Source organism: Miscanthus floridulus, chromosome 8 (assembly GCF_019320115.1).
Source record: "Miscanthus floridulus cultivar M001 chromosome 8, ASM1932011v1, whole genome shotgun sequence".
Lineage (NCBI taxonomy): Eukaryota > Viridiplantae > Streptophyta > Magnoliopsida > Poales > Poaceae > Miscanthus > Miscanthus floridulus.
Window position 1 is genome coordinate 35,518,184 of NC_089587.1, and position 15,714 is coordinate 35,533,897.

The 15,714-nt window shown below is 44.6% G+C and overlaps 1 protein-coding gene across 2 annotated transcripts; it reads right to left on the bottom strand.

The window, feature by feature from the left end:
* Position 1: 1 nt before the first annotated feature.
* Positions 2 to 15,221, bottom strand: LOC136471592 (vacuolar cation/proton exchanger 1c-like). 2 transcript variants are annotated; one of them, XM_066469335.1, is made up of 6 exons: positions 14,840 to 15,221; positions 1,863 to 1,910; positions 1,733 to 1,761; positions 803 to 999; positions 497 to 703; positions 2 to 41 (listed from the first exon to the last, which is right to left on the bottom strand). In XM_066469335.1, exons 1-4 carry the CDS (start codon positions 15,125 to 15,127, stop codon positions 960 to 962), a joined length of 405 nt encoding a protein of 134 aa, XP_066325432.1. In that variant the 5' UTR covers positions 15,128 to 15,221; the 3' UTR covers positions 2 to 41; positions 497 to 703; positions 803 to 959. The 2 variants fall into 2 exon arrangements, with proteins under 2 accessions (XP_066325432.1, XP_066325433.1); XM_066469336.1 differs by lacking the exon at positions 1,863 to 1,910.
* Between the last annotated feature and the right edge of the window lie 493 nt (positions 15,222 to 15,714).

The window sequence follows — 15,714 nt, forward strand, 5'->3', positions numbered from 1 at the left end:
ACTTCATCGTCACTGTTGCTGCTGCTGCTCTGTGAACTTTCCTGCAATTCAATTCTTCGACAAATCAGTGAACTGTGAGATGATGAGCCAATAGAATAATACCAATTCTTTTAAAATGGCAGAAAACTGCATCGATATCCGCCATATTCAAAACTTCAGAAAGTTTATGACCTATGTACCTATCTTATTTGCAATTTGACAAATCACCACATAACTAGAAAATTATTTCATACTAAAAGGAAAAGTTAGTGTGACCAACCATGCTAAAATCAGAGAGGAGATCATTGCTAGTAAATGACTGCTGAATCTGAGTCAAAATCATGACTACATGCATATGAATTTCTAAAGTTCATTTGAGAATTCAAAACTTCACTATAAATTTATTTTTCCTATACTACAGCATATTAAAATCGTAGTTATCTTAAAGAAAATTGGCCACTGGTCTCCACGTTCTTTGATACCACTCCCAGCATCCTTAGTAAAGAAAGCATTATACCTCTTGCACAAAAAATTGACGATGAGTTTTTAGCTGGAAGACGAGACCTCCAAAGTAGGCAATGAGCATTACGATTGCACATAATCTTGATAACCCCAGAACTGAGCCTGTGCTATCTCCAGTGCTTGCTGTGTACTTGGACAATAGAGGTAAGATGTGGCAGAGCACACCTAGCATCAGGAGGCCTATGCTTACATCTGCTTGTCTCTGTTAATGACCATAGAAGATTTTTGCATGTTATTTTTCTAAAACTGTATTTCGAAGTTCTACTGGTAATACAGTGGTACTGTTTACTTGCATCCGTACCCTGTCCAGCGGACGCTCCTTGCCTGTATTAGCAAGGCCACCACAAAGGAGTGATGAACCAAGGACTAGGAGCAAATTAGATAATATGGAACCTAAAAGAGACCACTTTAGGATTTCCATCTTCTCTTTGTGCAGGGCAAACAGTGCAATAATTAGTTCAGGTACATTCCCACAAGTTGCGTTCAGAAGCCCGCCAGCTGTAATCAACAATTGTTCCAATTCACATAGAAGTGCGAGTCAAAAAAAATGGTAAATGCAGTATTGAGATGAAGCAAATGCTTGAACACAAGAATACTGGGATTTCTAAAGCAGTTGTAAATAAACTATAGCCGTAATTCGTTTCATGCTTCCAAAGAGTAATCAAATGTGTTCCATTTACTTTGAAAGTCACTACCTGTACTGTCGTCGATTTACGCTAAAAAAAAAATCAAAACAACGAACAAATCACTGAAGATGCACAACTCAGTATGGACGTCAGGTGTTATTGGGGCAACGTTGTTAAAGCTTATGAAGGTATGCTTGTGGCAGTTGCTATCGTATTGAGCATGCTACTTTAATTCAGTTTTGAGCAGTCAATATCTTAGCAGAGGAAATGATAATTTATTATTGTCCCTAGTGTTTTCGTATTTCAGAGTGATGTTTTGGGGAGTGAAAATGCAGTAATAAAGAACCTAGCCACACATTTCTTCTATCCTTTCTCAGTCACTAGCAATGCAGTCAATACACCGAAAGGAAGCCCAACTTTATTTTATCAGGTAAAAAAAAAATTCTACTAATATCGTAATGTAGTTTCTCTCATGTTTTATTTAACATATACTATGATGTGTACAAGAATATTTTAGTTGAAGCTTTTGTTTTCATAGTCTGTTAATCTGCACAAATTTTCTTCATATAATAAGAGAGACATCATATAAAGATTACAGTAGATACCTGTTGGTCCTGCTGTATCGGCAATATGCCTGCAGAACAGACATCAGGAACCAAAGATCAGAAACCTAGCAGTCAACTGTCAATTCATGAAAAAAAGAATACAGAAAACCAAAAAGCAGTGAGTGATTACTCGCTTAGGAAGCTCACACGTTCTGCGAGAGGAGCAAGGCCTATCAAGCTGAAACGAACACCCATGCCTGCTAACACAATGTCACTACCGTCGCCGCAAAGCCAAGAACATTCAACAAGTTAAAGAGAAATATTAAATGAAAATAAAATAACCAGGGATTCAACTATGCTATGGAAGGTGCACATTTTTTCCACAGTAATTGCAATATAGGACGAGCTATGCTTCCCTCTCAGCTTTTCAATTCTGATCTCAAAACTACTAAAATCCTAGCAGAATTAATTAACCATGCAAACAGGCCAGGTCAATAGGTCATACCCAAAACATGCACGAAACCTATGCCATCCGCTGTAGTAAGTGCAGTTTGATAATGCTACTGTGAGGAGCGCCCATCCTGGCTTGGCCGCGCCGGACGCGCCATTTTGGGCGTGCGCGGCGATCGGCCCAACATCAAGTTGCGGCCACCGCAACCCAACTTCGCCTCACTCGCTCACCTCCTGCATCTCCGCGCACCCAGTCCCTCGCTTCCTCCTCCATTCCGTGGCTCGCGCCCCGCGCGCTAACCGAACCGAAAGAACCGGAACCGAAACCGAAAGAACAAGAACCGAAAAAATCGTTCATTATTCGGTTCCAAATTTTGAGGAACCGAAATAACCGAGAAAATTTTGGGTTCCTCTCGGATAACCGAATTGCCCGAAAGAACCAAAATTCATGAATTGTACTTCACTTACTAGTATTTTATAAGACGATGTTTGATTTTTGTGTGACGTCTCATACTGAATTGCTATGTATTTGTGTTACTATATTGCTATTGTTCCCTTATCAATTATTATTATCTAAATTAGAGGTGGTATTGCCTAAATTTGCTTTAAAACCTGCATATTTTTTTTGTTGTATTAACCTTTGCTGAAAAAATTCAGTTAATTCGGTTAGAACCGGAATCAAACTGAAATAACCGAGAACCAAAATGCTCGGTTCCTAAAATTTTTTTGAACTGATCGGTTCCCATTTTCTAGGAACCGAATTTCATCAATAACCGAGGAAACCGAACCGAAACCTAACCGAGAACTGAACGCCCACCCTGACGTGCAGCCATGGCGCCTCCCTGGCCGGCGACGGCGCGCTCCCCCACCTCGACGTCCTCCTCCCCCACCCCACACTCGACGCGGAAGCAGTAGCCACACCGCAACAGCACGCGGGCCTTCTCCCCCGGGCTCGAGCTCCGCGAGGCAGACCACGCAGTCCCCGCCATTCCCCGCGCCCGCGTCGACCACTACTACTGGTATCGCGACGAGCACCACGGAGTTGAGGCTGTGAGGCGAAGGCGCCTCTGCGCTGTCTCTATCGCCATCGCGGCGGTCCTCGTCGCCACCACCGGCGATGGCCAGGCTCCGGAGCAGCCGCCGCTGACCACGGTGGCCCGAATCGACCAGCGCAACCTTCCCCTCCCCTATGTTGCATATATATGTTTTAGGCATTTCAGATGTATGTTGCATTTATTTCATATGGATGTTGCTAAAATAGATCGGGGGTGTTGCACATGTTATAATTGTTTCAAAGGCATGTTGCAAGCATATGTTTCGAGTGTTTCAGAGGTATGTTTCGTCTGTGTTTTCCATACGCATGTTGCAAGTGTGTTTATCTGGATGTTGCATATGTTTTACATATACATTGTATGTGTTTTATTTGGATGTTGCGTATGGTTGCAATGGTTTTCAAGTGTGTTTCAGGTGTGTTTATCTGGATGTTGCATATGTTTTACATATACATTGCATTTGTTTTATTTGGATGTTGCGTATGGTTGTAATGGTTTTCAAGTGTGTTTCAGGCGTTTCAGATGTATGTTGCATTTGTTTCATATGGATGTTGCTAAAGTAGATCAAGGATGTTGCACATGTTGCAATTGTTTCAAAGGCATGTTGCAAGCGTATGTTTCAAGTGTTTTAGAGGTATGTTTCATCTGTGTTTTCTGGACGCATGTTGCAAGTGTGTTTATCTGGATGTTGCATATGTTTTACATATACATTGCATGTGTTTTATTTGGATGTTGTGTATGGTTGCAATGGTTTTCAAGTGTGTTTCAGGTGTTTTCTCCAAGTGTTTCAGAAGCATGGTTCTAGTATTTCAATTGCCTTCAGACGTATGTTACAACTATTGTATTTGGATGTTTGAAAAGTAGATCAGGTGTTACATCTCCCCCCTACCTTCTGGGGCATCATCTCTTCCAGAGCCAATAGGGCATCCATACGACGCCGCAGCCGGGTCCTCCGAATTGGAGGTGCCGTGCGCCCTTCCCCTCTTTGTCGCTCGGGCGGCGTGGGCCCCGTGTGCAGCAAGGATCGGGCGTGGTGCTGCACGGCGCGGCAGGGGCCTGTGGAGAGGGCACGACGGGGGGCTTGCAGAGGAAGCGCGCCTGAGATGGCAGCACAATGCGGGATGGGGTGTGGAGGAGATGGGCCACGGATGGGGGACGCGTGCACGCATGCTGGTGCTGTTTTTGTACGTGGATGCCGTTTTTGGAGGTGCGTCCTAGCGCCGGACGTCCGGGCCCTAGGCGTAATAAAAGAATCTTCTGTGAAAGTTTCAGATGTTAAATTGCAGGTTGGAAGGAAACTAGCAGGTAAGCATGCCATGAGCTGGCCTTTTTACATTGTCTTTTGCATCGAGTCGTGGCTTGCCTAGCATGTTCTTTGACTAATCCTGTGACCTCTCTTGCAAGCTACTTAAACCACACATTTATTTATTCTATATTTAAATCCCCGTGTGTGGCGTCACTGGCGTGCCTCCAATTTCTTCGGATGTCTAGTTATCTTTCATATCTCAAGATTTTGGATGAAAATGGCAGGAAAGTTCTATAGACGGATATGTTTCAGTTAAAAGGATTTACATTATTAGATGAAATTAGGTAATACCAAATTAATCTTTCCAGGATAAAATGGCAACACCGATATACCATGGAAAATAGTAGGCTCTAGGGCCTCTTTAAGCGCAGGAACCCCTAATAGCAAACGATTGAATTTTCATGGTAGTACCAAATAGGCAAATACTATTTGGTACCTAGCCATCTGACCCACCTGTCACCTGTTCCTTACTTCCTTACTTCCCGTCCCTCTTATGTTTGGCCACCCAAAATCCTGATGCTGCAAGGAAGGTGGTGACAGAGCATCCTCGTTGCTTCGTTTCCTCCCCCTCCCCCTCCCTCCTCCCAGCCAGATCACGCGAATGGACAGATCAGTCGTTTAGGCACGCTGCGCGCGGATCCGTCTCCTTTGTCGCTGTTTCGGGACCGGCCTCCGTGTGGTGCTAGACGAAAACGGCGGTCGCATGAAGGCGTGATGCAGAGGTGGCAGCAAGGGCCACGTGTGTCACACACGAGGAGGAGCATCGAAGATGCCTGGTAAGTTTGAGGCTCACCCATATTGGGCGTCATGGAAGCCACGCTGGGCTACACGGGGCGGTAGCGACACAAAGGCCACGCTATGTGGCCGGCTGCGTGGTGACACGGGGGACGCACCGGATCTAGCCAAAGGCAGTCTATGGAGGTGGGGCTAAGGTCAGTTAAGGGTGTGTCAAGGTCGGGCTAGGAGCAACTGACAGCTATGGCGCGACTTTGGCTATCCCTTTGGGCGACATCGACAACAGTAGCTCGACCAGGGGCCACCGTTTGGTGTAGACATCGCAATGTTGGTGAGCTGCGCTTGTACGTAGCGTCAATGCATCATGGATGGAAGGCTAATAGAAAATCTTGGCATAGCACACCTTGATGTGGAAAGTGTGGATGGAAGGCTAAGGGAATAAGGCATGGGAAGCCAATAATAGCGATGTTCGTGGGTGTCGCAGTACCCTCCCTTCCAAGTGTAACCCCGTTAATCATCTACTAAAACATGTCATGAGCATTATACTTATGTGTTAATGTATGTGGTGAAGTGAGTAGATAATGCATTGCAACTAAAACGATCAACAAAAATATGAAACGAAAGTTGCTCCACGATTCGTACAGTTAACAAGTAGGGGTGTAAACTAATTTTTATTGAACAAAAATTACTATAGAACCTATATATGAGACTTAAATAAAGTTTAAAGTACAAACTTTGTAGATAACAATGCAACTCTTGCTGTAAAAAAATAATGTTACTAGCTAGTATTTCTAATAGTCTACAAACGGAACTCGAAAACAAATCTAGCTCAAGGCTTAGAAAAATTCCTAAGGTGAGCAGCAGTGTGACAAAGCCAAGTTTGGCAAATTATTCTGTGAAATTGAGTTAAGAAGGGGTGTCGTGTTGTAGCTCTTGTTTATAGCCTAAGGTGCTCTCTTTAGCGTAGTGAAGATGGCTTGGTTTCAAATTGAATCGTTTAGTTTTTATGGGCGCTTTAAAATTTGTGCGCGTACTCAGTCTCGGGCCGCCTGGCTCGAGCGCGTGGTCACCACGCGTGGCCATTCTGCTTCGTTGTGCGGCTGTGCCGTGCGCGCGCGTGCGTGGCCACACACTGGCCGGCCGAGGCTGCCCTTGGTCTGGCCACGGCTTGGCCGCTCTGGCCGCACCGCTTGCAGCCAGTCGTAGGCCGCCGTGCCTCGCCAGCCCTCTCTGCGCCCGACCGCCACCGCCACCGCAGCTGCCGCTGATGCTGCTGCTGCCCTCCATGTCACGCGTCGCGACGTAATCGCGGTCACAGTCGTTGCCGCTGCCATCGTGTCACTCCTGCACTCGCGTCTGCTGGCTGCATCGCGCTGCCCCCCTCCCTGGCCCAGTTGGGTGCTGTCCGCACATGGCCGTGCACGCCATCGTCACGCAATTAATGGCGCTGCGATGCGCAGGCCATGGCCGGTCACGAACGCTCGCGCTCGTCCCCTCGTGCTTGGACGTAGGTCCCTCGGCCACGACAACCGCGCCCCGCCATGGCATGCGCTAGCCGAACCACTGACCGCACCTGCCGCCCTTTTTTCCCATTGCGCCTCTGCTTTCTGCCGCCGTCGAGTCACGGTCACGGTGAGCCAGAGAGCGAGCACCTCTCATTAATTCCTCGTGCCCGCGTCTTCGCCTTTACGTCCTCTTGCTGACCGCCCCTCCCCGTATTGATTGCTGCCAGGCCGAGCGCCAATTTTGGAACTTTGCTTCCGCCACCACGCCATTAAGGCCTAGCCCGCCTCACCGTGGACAGCTTCCACCTCGCCATCTCGAGCCAGACTGACTGCGCCGCTAACCCCGTCTAGAACCCTTCATCGCCATGCGCACCTCAGCCGCACTCGTACCACCATCTCTACGCTGCTGATGCGGCCGCGCCACCTCGACCCATCATCGAACTTGCCGCGCGCACGCGACCAGTCTCGCTCGGGGCATCTCAGGCCGATCCATCGCCACGGGTAGATTCGTGGTGAGTCACTGGTGCTCACCAGCTGTTTCTACCACTTCCGAAAGGCCGTGGCTCACCAGAACTTGGCTGTCGCCGCCGCAGGGTGCCCGTCGTCGTGGTGAGGCCATTCTACTGCGTCCCGGCTCATCCAACCGGTGGCCAAAGTTGCGCGTAAGTTGTGCGTCGTCCTGTAGGTGAGGATCGACCTCCTAGGTTCGTCGGAGGGGCTCCCGGTTGACCGGTGTGGCAGCCCCGTGCCAGCCGACGCCGCGCCGATGAGCGCAGGGGCGTCGGGGACCGATGGGATGTAAAGATGGGTTAGGGCGAGGGCCTATCGACATAAGGGCTGACTGTAGGAATAGGGAGCATAAGTGCTGCGTTAATACTAGAAAGATCAAGGATGTTTTTGTAAAAAGTGCCACACGCGCGGGCTCCCTCCCGCCGCTGGCCGGCCTGTGTGCGTGGGCCGCGCGCGAGTGTTCCGCGTCCGCATGGTTGTGGGCCACGCTGGTGTATTCGTTTTTCCTTTTATTAGAAAATAGAAATAATCTTATATTTTAGTTTGTGTGCTGAACTTTGATAATTAACAACAATTCATATAGGTGTCTAAAAATCATGAAACCAATTTTGTTAGGTTCTTAAATTCTTTATCTATCTGTTAGTATAATTATTTCATACATATCTGCGATGAAACTAAGGTCTATTAAATCAATTGGAAATACTTAATATTATTAGGTTAATAATTGTAAGAATTTTTATGGCAAAATTGTAATAGCTTTAGCTCTAAAAATTTTATGGTAGTTTTCTGGTATTATTATATGCTCGGTGTAATTTTTGTAGCCTTAGAATAGGCTAAGCTTTAGGGTAGTTAGATACTCCTTATTTTAATATATGTTAAATCGCTAGTAGAAGCAAGAATATATGTTAGTTGTTAAGTTAATACGTGTTAGATGAATTTGTACCTTGTTTGATGAAAATACTAGTTAGCTTAGTATCTTAGTCATTAGAGTTAGCTTAGTAGATTAGTAGATGTATTCTTATTTTAAGAGCTGTTGTTGCTAAAATACTAAGTGTTGCATCATTGTTGCATGCATGTAGAGAACGAGTTGGTGGAGTTCATGACCACCAGAGAGTAGGAGTACGAGGAGGTGATCGAAGAGTACGAGGAGGAGGTCCTCGTACAGGAGGAAGCCTCGGAGCCACCGACGACTGACATAGCTGACAATCCGTCTGCCCAAGGCAAGCTCTGGCGCATAACCCTTATTTTGAATAATCACTGGATATATATATGTGATGTGTATTTACATTACAGGATTTATATTAAAACTACATGCATAGATAAACCTACCTATGAGTCCTACTAGCATAGATCGAGTAGCTGCTATGCTTAGGCTATCGGTAGCGTGAGTAACTTGCAGTTACTCACAATATGTGATTATTATTATTACTCTCATGACAAAATGGTGAAAGGAAATGGAGACCGAGCAGAGATATGGTACGGGTATTGGTGGGTGTAATAGGTTCTATCCCACGGCCAACGGGGTATAGCTTGGTTACACTGTTTTTTCTATCCGTGTCGGTTAAGGACCGTCCGTTGCTATAGATGGTAGTCAGGTCACAGACTTATTATCCTGAGCATATACTTGCTCTCTTATCGTGGGTTATGGCTCTTTCCGGACCAACTGATTGGAGGCAAGAATGGTGGAGGTCTAAGCACCACATTGAGTCCGAGACTCAGGAGTGGGGGCTTGGAGTCCAAGTTTGGATGGGGACCTAGACCCCTTGACAGCAGAGTGGTGGGTTGGTCTTGCTCATGCCTGGGGTACAAGCAGGGCATGTGTTTCGGGGTATCCAACTGAGATACATTGGTTCACGAATCGCTGTGCAATATGGTACGACTTGGCTATGGTCTATCACCGTAGTAAGAACTAGAAGATGAAAGGAGATGAATGGATCTGATTGCTCAACTCTTGCTTGAAAGTAGAATATGTGCTTACATAGAATGGTTAGCTAATGAACTAATCATGACTACTAATAAAACACATACATAAGGATTCACTACTAGTAATACTTTTCGCAAAAAGGAAACCCAGTAAACCATAAAGCTTATCATATCATTTGGAGTCAGAAAATTATTCCCACTAGTTGGATAAGTCTTGCGAGTATATTATGTACTCAGGGTTTATTTACCCCTGTTGCAGGTGTCGCTTGAGGAGTGGCTGTTGTGTGGAGGATTCTTCTGGTGGGCACAGACGGATCCTTGTATCTTATCGTTAGATGTTTATTTCAATTCCGTTGTTTAAATTCCGCACTCTGAACTTGGTATTGTAATAATGTATTTTTAAGAACTCTTATTGTATGAAATGGACTAAGTATTGTAAACTCGTTCTCATTATTGGATTCTGGATGAAAAACGTGGATTATTCGAGTTCTCCCTTGGGATGTGCTCGATGGAACCGCCTGGCGTAGCTTAATTTCGGAGTGCTTAGTGTCTAGTGGAAGACAAGCACCTCCGAAGGTGTGTTATTTCAGACGGTTCTGCCACAAAAAGTCCTATCCATTTCCATGGATGAGCAACGGCGACAATCCCAATGATACATCGATTTCGGTGGTCTTGTTCACTGACTGCCTCTTGGCACTCTTGCTAATTTTCGATGAGGCTTTATCTTTTGGTGTTGTTGTGTCGTACTGCATAGGGATGCTTGACTTTCTTGAAAGAATGGATATGGCGAAGTCAAGGTTGCTGTGTTGTGGAGTTTGGCATAGCTCTTTGCAATGATGATGTTTAGCAATCTCTTTTGGGCGGTGTTCGTTTTCCCTATAAGTGTATGTTGTGACTTTGAGACTTAGGCTTTGGTTCTTTGCAAGAAGTCAGAGCTAAAAATCTTGGCATAGCACACCTTGATGCGACAAGTGTGGATGGAAGGCTAAGGGCTTAAGGCTTGGTCGGTGTGACTGAAACCAATGATAGAGATGTTCATGGGCGCCGCACTCCCTATTGGTGCGTTATTGAGGTGTCCTCCCTTCCACTTTACAGGATTCTTCGGGTGAAAGTCCTATCCATATTACCTAGACGAGCGACGACGATGCTCCGATGCTGCATCAATTTTGAAGGTCTTGTTCACCTACCGCCTCTTGGCACTCTTGCTGATTTTTGGTGTGGCTTTATCTTTTGGTGTTGTTGTGTCATACTGCACAGGGTTGCTTGAACTTCTTGAAAGAATGGATATGGTGAAGTCAAGGTTGTTGTGTTGTGAAGTTTGGCATAGCTCTTTGCTATGATGATGTTTAGCAAACTCTTTTGGGTGGTGTTAGTTTTCCATATAGGTATATCTTGTGACTTTGAGGCTTAGGCTTTGGTCCTTTGCAAGAAGTCAGAGTTGAAAATCTTGGCATAGTACACCTTGATGCGGCAAGTGTGGATGGAAGGCTAAGGGCTTAAGGCTTGGCAGGTGTGACCGAAGCCAATGGTAGAGGTGTTCATGGGCATCGCACTCCCTATTCGTTGTGTTATTGAGGTGCGCTCCCTTCCAATTTGTAGGATTCTTCAATGAAAGTCCTATCCATATTCCCTAGACGAGCGACGACAACGCTCCTGATTCGCTGTATAGGTTTTGGAGATCTTGTTCACCGACCGCCTCTTGGCACTCTTGCTAATTTTCGGTGAGGTTTTATCTTTTGGTCTTGTTGTGTCGTACTACATAGGGATGCTTGACTTTCTTGAAAGAATAGATATGATAAAGTCGAGGTTGTTGTGTTGTGGAGTTTGGCATAGCTCTTTGTAGCGATGATGTTTAGCAATCTCTTTTGGGCGGTGTTAGTTTTCCCTATAGGTGTATGTTGTGACTTTGAGGCAGTCGGAGCTGAAAATCTTGGCATAGCATGCCTTGATGCGTCAAGTGTGGATGGAAGGCTAAGGGCTTAAGGCTTGGCCGGTGCGACCGAAGCCAATGATAGAGATGTTTGTGGGCGTCGCACTCCCTATTCAGTGCGTTATTGAGGTGTCCTCTCTTCCACTTTACAGGATTCTTTAGGTGAAAGTCCTATCCATATTCCCTTGATGGGTGACGGCGATGCTCCCGATGTTGCATTGGTTTCGGAGGTCTTGTTCACCAACCGCCTCTTGGCACTCTTGCTGATTTTCGGTGAGGCTTTATCTTTTGGTGTTGTTGTTGCATAGGGATGCTTGACTTTCTTGTAATTAAGAATGGATATAGTGTCGGAAAAAAGAATGGATATGGTGAAGTCGAGGTTGCTGTGTTGTAGAGTTTGGCCTAGCTCTTTGCAACTATGATATTTAGCAATCTCTTTTGGGCAGTGTTAGTCACTACGCCAGATTGCATTTGTAGGGGCGGCTCCAGATGGTCTGTAGCATCGGTTTTGACAGTCGCCCCTATCAAATCGTGATTCGATATTGAGCCGCCCCTACAAATCAATTTCCAGAAATCATGAAAAAAGGGGCAAAAAATAGCAATTTTTTTTAATCCAAGGAGGTCCCCAACGGCAGCCACACACCCACTCTATGCAGCATTTTTCACGATTTTTGCACATTTTGCATCAGCCGGGATTCGAACCCGCAACTTCTCCCTCACGAGCAAACTCCTCTACCACTACACCTCACGATCACTTATGTCTACAATCCATTTTGGTTCCCCACATATTATACAAAACTAAGCATAAATTGATTGTTTGAGGCCCTAAACTAATTCAAATGGAAAAGTTGTTAACTACAAAGTTTTATAACTTTTCGAGATCTACAACTTTCATTTTGGTAGTTTCTCCATCCGATGTCACTTATAAAATTTGAATTTTAAATTTAAGAAATTCGAACGTAGTTTTTCATGACAAGATGATTTCAAATGAGAAAGTTATCAACTACAAAGTTTTATAACTTTTCAAGATCTACAACTTTAATTTTTACTGTTTGTCCATCCGAGGTCGTTTAAAAAATTAAAATTTCAAATTTTTGGAAATTCAAACGTAGTTTTCCTTGACAAGATGATTTCAAATCAAAAAGTTGTCGACTACAAAGTTTCATAACTTTTCGAGATCTACAACTTTCATTTTGGTTGTTTCTCCATCCGAGGTCATTTAGAAAATTTGAATTTTAATGCTTAATTTTTAATACTCGGCGTCTATTTGTAGGGGGTAGTTCAATATTGAGCCGCCCCTGTAAATCCGATTTTTAAGGACGGCTGGATATAGAGCCGCCCCTACAAATCGGGTTATTTATAGGGGCGGCTGATAACACCGGCCGCCCCTACAAATCCATTTGTAAGGCGGCTCATTCGGCAACCATTTGTAGGGGCGACTCAATATAGAATCGCCCCTACAAAGAAAGAGAGGTGTTGCCACAAATTGTTTCCATAGTAGTGAGTTTTCCTTGTAGGTGTATGTTGTGACTTTGAGGCTTTGGCATTGGTCTTTCGCAAGAGGTCAAAGCTGCTCGGCTATGTTTTGGAGCTCCGCAAGGATGACCTGTGGCACGCTGCGTTGTTTTGGGCTGGTCATTTCGGCTGTACTTTTGATGTTAGGGTTTTTTTTTTGTTGCTTATTCTTTAATTAACCATACAAATGTAACGTTTGTAGGTCTATTTTTTTAAACAGAAATCTGAATCAACTCTTTTCTACTCTAATTAAAAGACAGAGCTCCTATCAGTGTGTTCAGAAAAAAAAAACACACACACATGGTTAGCATGGAAATCCACCGAGCTATCAAATGATCTGCAAGGATCTACAGCTCTTGTACTACTCTCCAGAGACCCAGTATTGATGATAAACTGATAGGGATGGCATGACGGTGAATGGCTCATCTGTCCGATGTGCCCGTGGATAACCTTTTCTCAGTGCCCGTCCTAGTCCTCTTGAATAAAAATCTTTCTTCGCAATGCCTGCGGCCGTCAGGAACTCACGACTGATTGACAGGTGTCCCAACTACTCCTGTATAAAAACCAAGTCAACGACACCAACAACCGCTTGCCAACGTGCCCCGTTTAATTTGTTGCAGCAAATGCCTTGATCAGTCAGCCAGGCAAACATTTTCTTGGCCCTCCACGGCCACTATGTCGCTTGAAATATCTCTGGTTGGCGTCATAAGCGCAGTTACATGTCCAGATGCAAAATCTAGTTGAAAATTGTGGGACTATGTTTTTTTTTTGGTGCGCCAAATTGATTCTAGTGGAGTGCATGCATATGTTTTACCGAAAATAAATACCTAAAAACGTTCATATCTTTCAAGATAAAGATACTTTTTGGCAAATTTGCAACTGGACAATATTTAATGTCGGAATTGTTTGTTGGGCAATCTTCATAATGGTACTCCCTACATTCCAAAAGAACGTTGTTATACTAGTTTTTTTTCTAACTTCAGGTATCTTAGATTTGACTAAGTTTTATAGAAAAAATACCAATATTGCTATTACTAAATAAGCGTAATTAGTGACTATGTACCTGTAGTTTTATGACATACTCCTTCCATTTAAAATTATAAAGCGATTTGGCTTTTCCATACGTAACGTTTGCTATATACTGTTGGATATACTCTATGTCTAGATTTATAGTACAAGTAATGTATCTAGAAAAGTCAAAACGTCTTGTAATTTAGAACGAAGGAAGTAATAGATAGAATATCATCCATTAGCAAAACAAAAAGGAAATACATGTGTAGTCTATAAAATACCTTACGTCAGTAGACGATTCCAATACAAAAAGGTGTCTAGTACTAAATTTACCAAAAAAACATTACTAGACCCCAATGTTTTCAAGTTCAAACCCCCATTTGCATTGCTTAACTACTCTTCTTTTCTTTTACAAAAGTAGCTTCCTTATAGCTTGTTTGGATACTTAACTACTAGGGTGGTTAAAATTAACCCTGGCTCATCTAAACAGAGATCCAAGTCTAACTGGTTGTTAACTAACTCTAACTATTTTTGGTTAATTTGTAGTCCAAGTAGTAGCTACATTAACTGATCTAAATATGGCCTTATTCCCACGTAAGTTATGGACTTATATGGTAGGGTACACTGGTCGATCACCAGCTAATTTTAATCGATGCTGAAATGAACCACTCCTGTCTGCATCTCCTAGTTGCACATAAAGTTTGGCACACGGCATTCGATCCCTTAACTGTCACCCTTGAGGGCCTCTATCCACGAAACAGGAATTTTGCAGGGACCCATAGTTCTGACTTGTGCTCAGTAGCATAGCATCTGTTGAGCCACGAGAGGTCGCCCGTGTAGCGGTGCGTGACGGTGAGGCGCTTATAAAAGGCGAAAGAGAGGAATATGGCCGTCGTGGCCACATACGACTGGCTCACCTCCAAGAAACCTATAGTACCCGCGTACATACATAGTACTCCGTATGATCTAGGACTTGGACGACAACTACGAAGTTGCTGTATCTTCCAATGACGGAAACAGAGAAACATTTTCCTAGCTAGCCTTAATTAGCACGTACGAGCTCGACGTTTCGATCAATTAACTTGTGCTTAATTAGAGCAGAAATCAAAGGCCGCGCCGCTACTTAAGGAAATTAATTAATCGCCGGTAACAGTTTCTCGTTTAATTTTTTTTAGCAAGAAGAATATAGGGGCTCACGAGGGATGATCGATGGTTGTTTGCTGTACGTACCCGGGCGAAGCGGAAGTGCTCGGCGGCGACGGCTAGCGGCACGGCGGAGAAGAGCGGGAACAGCTTCGTGCCCAGAAACACCTCCTGCAACTCCGCCGCGGCGCGCCGCACGCCCTGCCGCACCGGCGAGCGCGTCGGCGTCATCTCGTGCTCCGCCAGACGCCCCGACGACGTTGACGTCGCCGTCGTCTCCACGGCAGGCGTCTCCTCGTCCTTGGAGGCGGCCAGCAGCCCGGTCCCTAGGAGGTCGCCTGCTGCACCGACGTCGCCGCTGTTGGGAGACTCCATGATGCCCCCCAACAATCTCGGTAACAGACCGAATTAAACGACGCGTTCGATCAGCACTTCCGCTGATAAATCTATACGGGTCAAACGTGGAGTGGCGAAGGAGGTCTGAGTAGCTGTGATGGGCTGCACGGAGGCACGGAGCACATATATATGGCTGAAAGCAGCTGAGATCTTTTTTCTGGTTATTAATAAATCGTGAGGAAAATAGCTACGCAGTAATATAACTATACAACAGTCCTATAAAAAATTATAACTATAAATAAAAGGTAAAAGTATATTAATTTAATTAATGAGTAAATTTAACAGGCGTTTTTAACCTTTTTCCGAGTTTTTATTCTGGTCCTAGTATTTGAAAATTACGCACTCAGCTCTCTAAATTTGTCACTACCTCTCATCCCTATTTCACGGGCGTTCTTGAACCCTTATTCGAGCTCTTATTCTAGTCCCAATATATATTTAAAAACTACACACTCAGCTCTCTAAATTTATCCTTAATTTTCATCCCTAAATTATAAATTATATACTCCGCTCCCTAAACTTGTTTTAAGTTTTCACCCTTAACACTTGCAAATTGCACATTTAACTCT

What these genes read in the sequence shown, in the direction of transcription:
- LOC136471592 (XM_066469335.1), bottom strand. Translation starts at nt 15,127, where the DNA reads ATGGAGTCTCCCAACAGCGGCGACGTCGGTGCAGCAGGCGACCTCCTA. An exon ending in CGTGTGAGCTTCCTAAGCGA is followed by an intron (nt 1,762 to 1,862) that starts GTAATCACTCAC and finishes TCTGTTCTGCAG; the next exon opens with GCATATTGCCGATACAGCAG. An exon ending in CGATACAGCAGGACCAACAG is followed by an intron (nt 1,000 to 1,732) that starts GTATCTACTGTA and finishes TGTTGATTACAG; the next exon opens with CTGGCGGGCTTCTGAACGCA.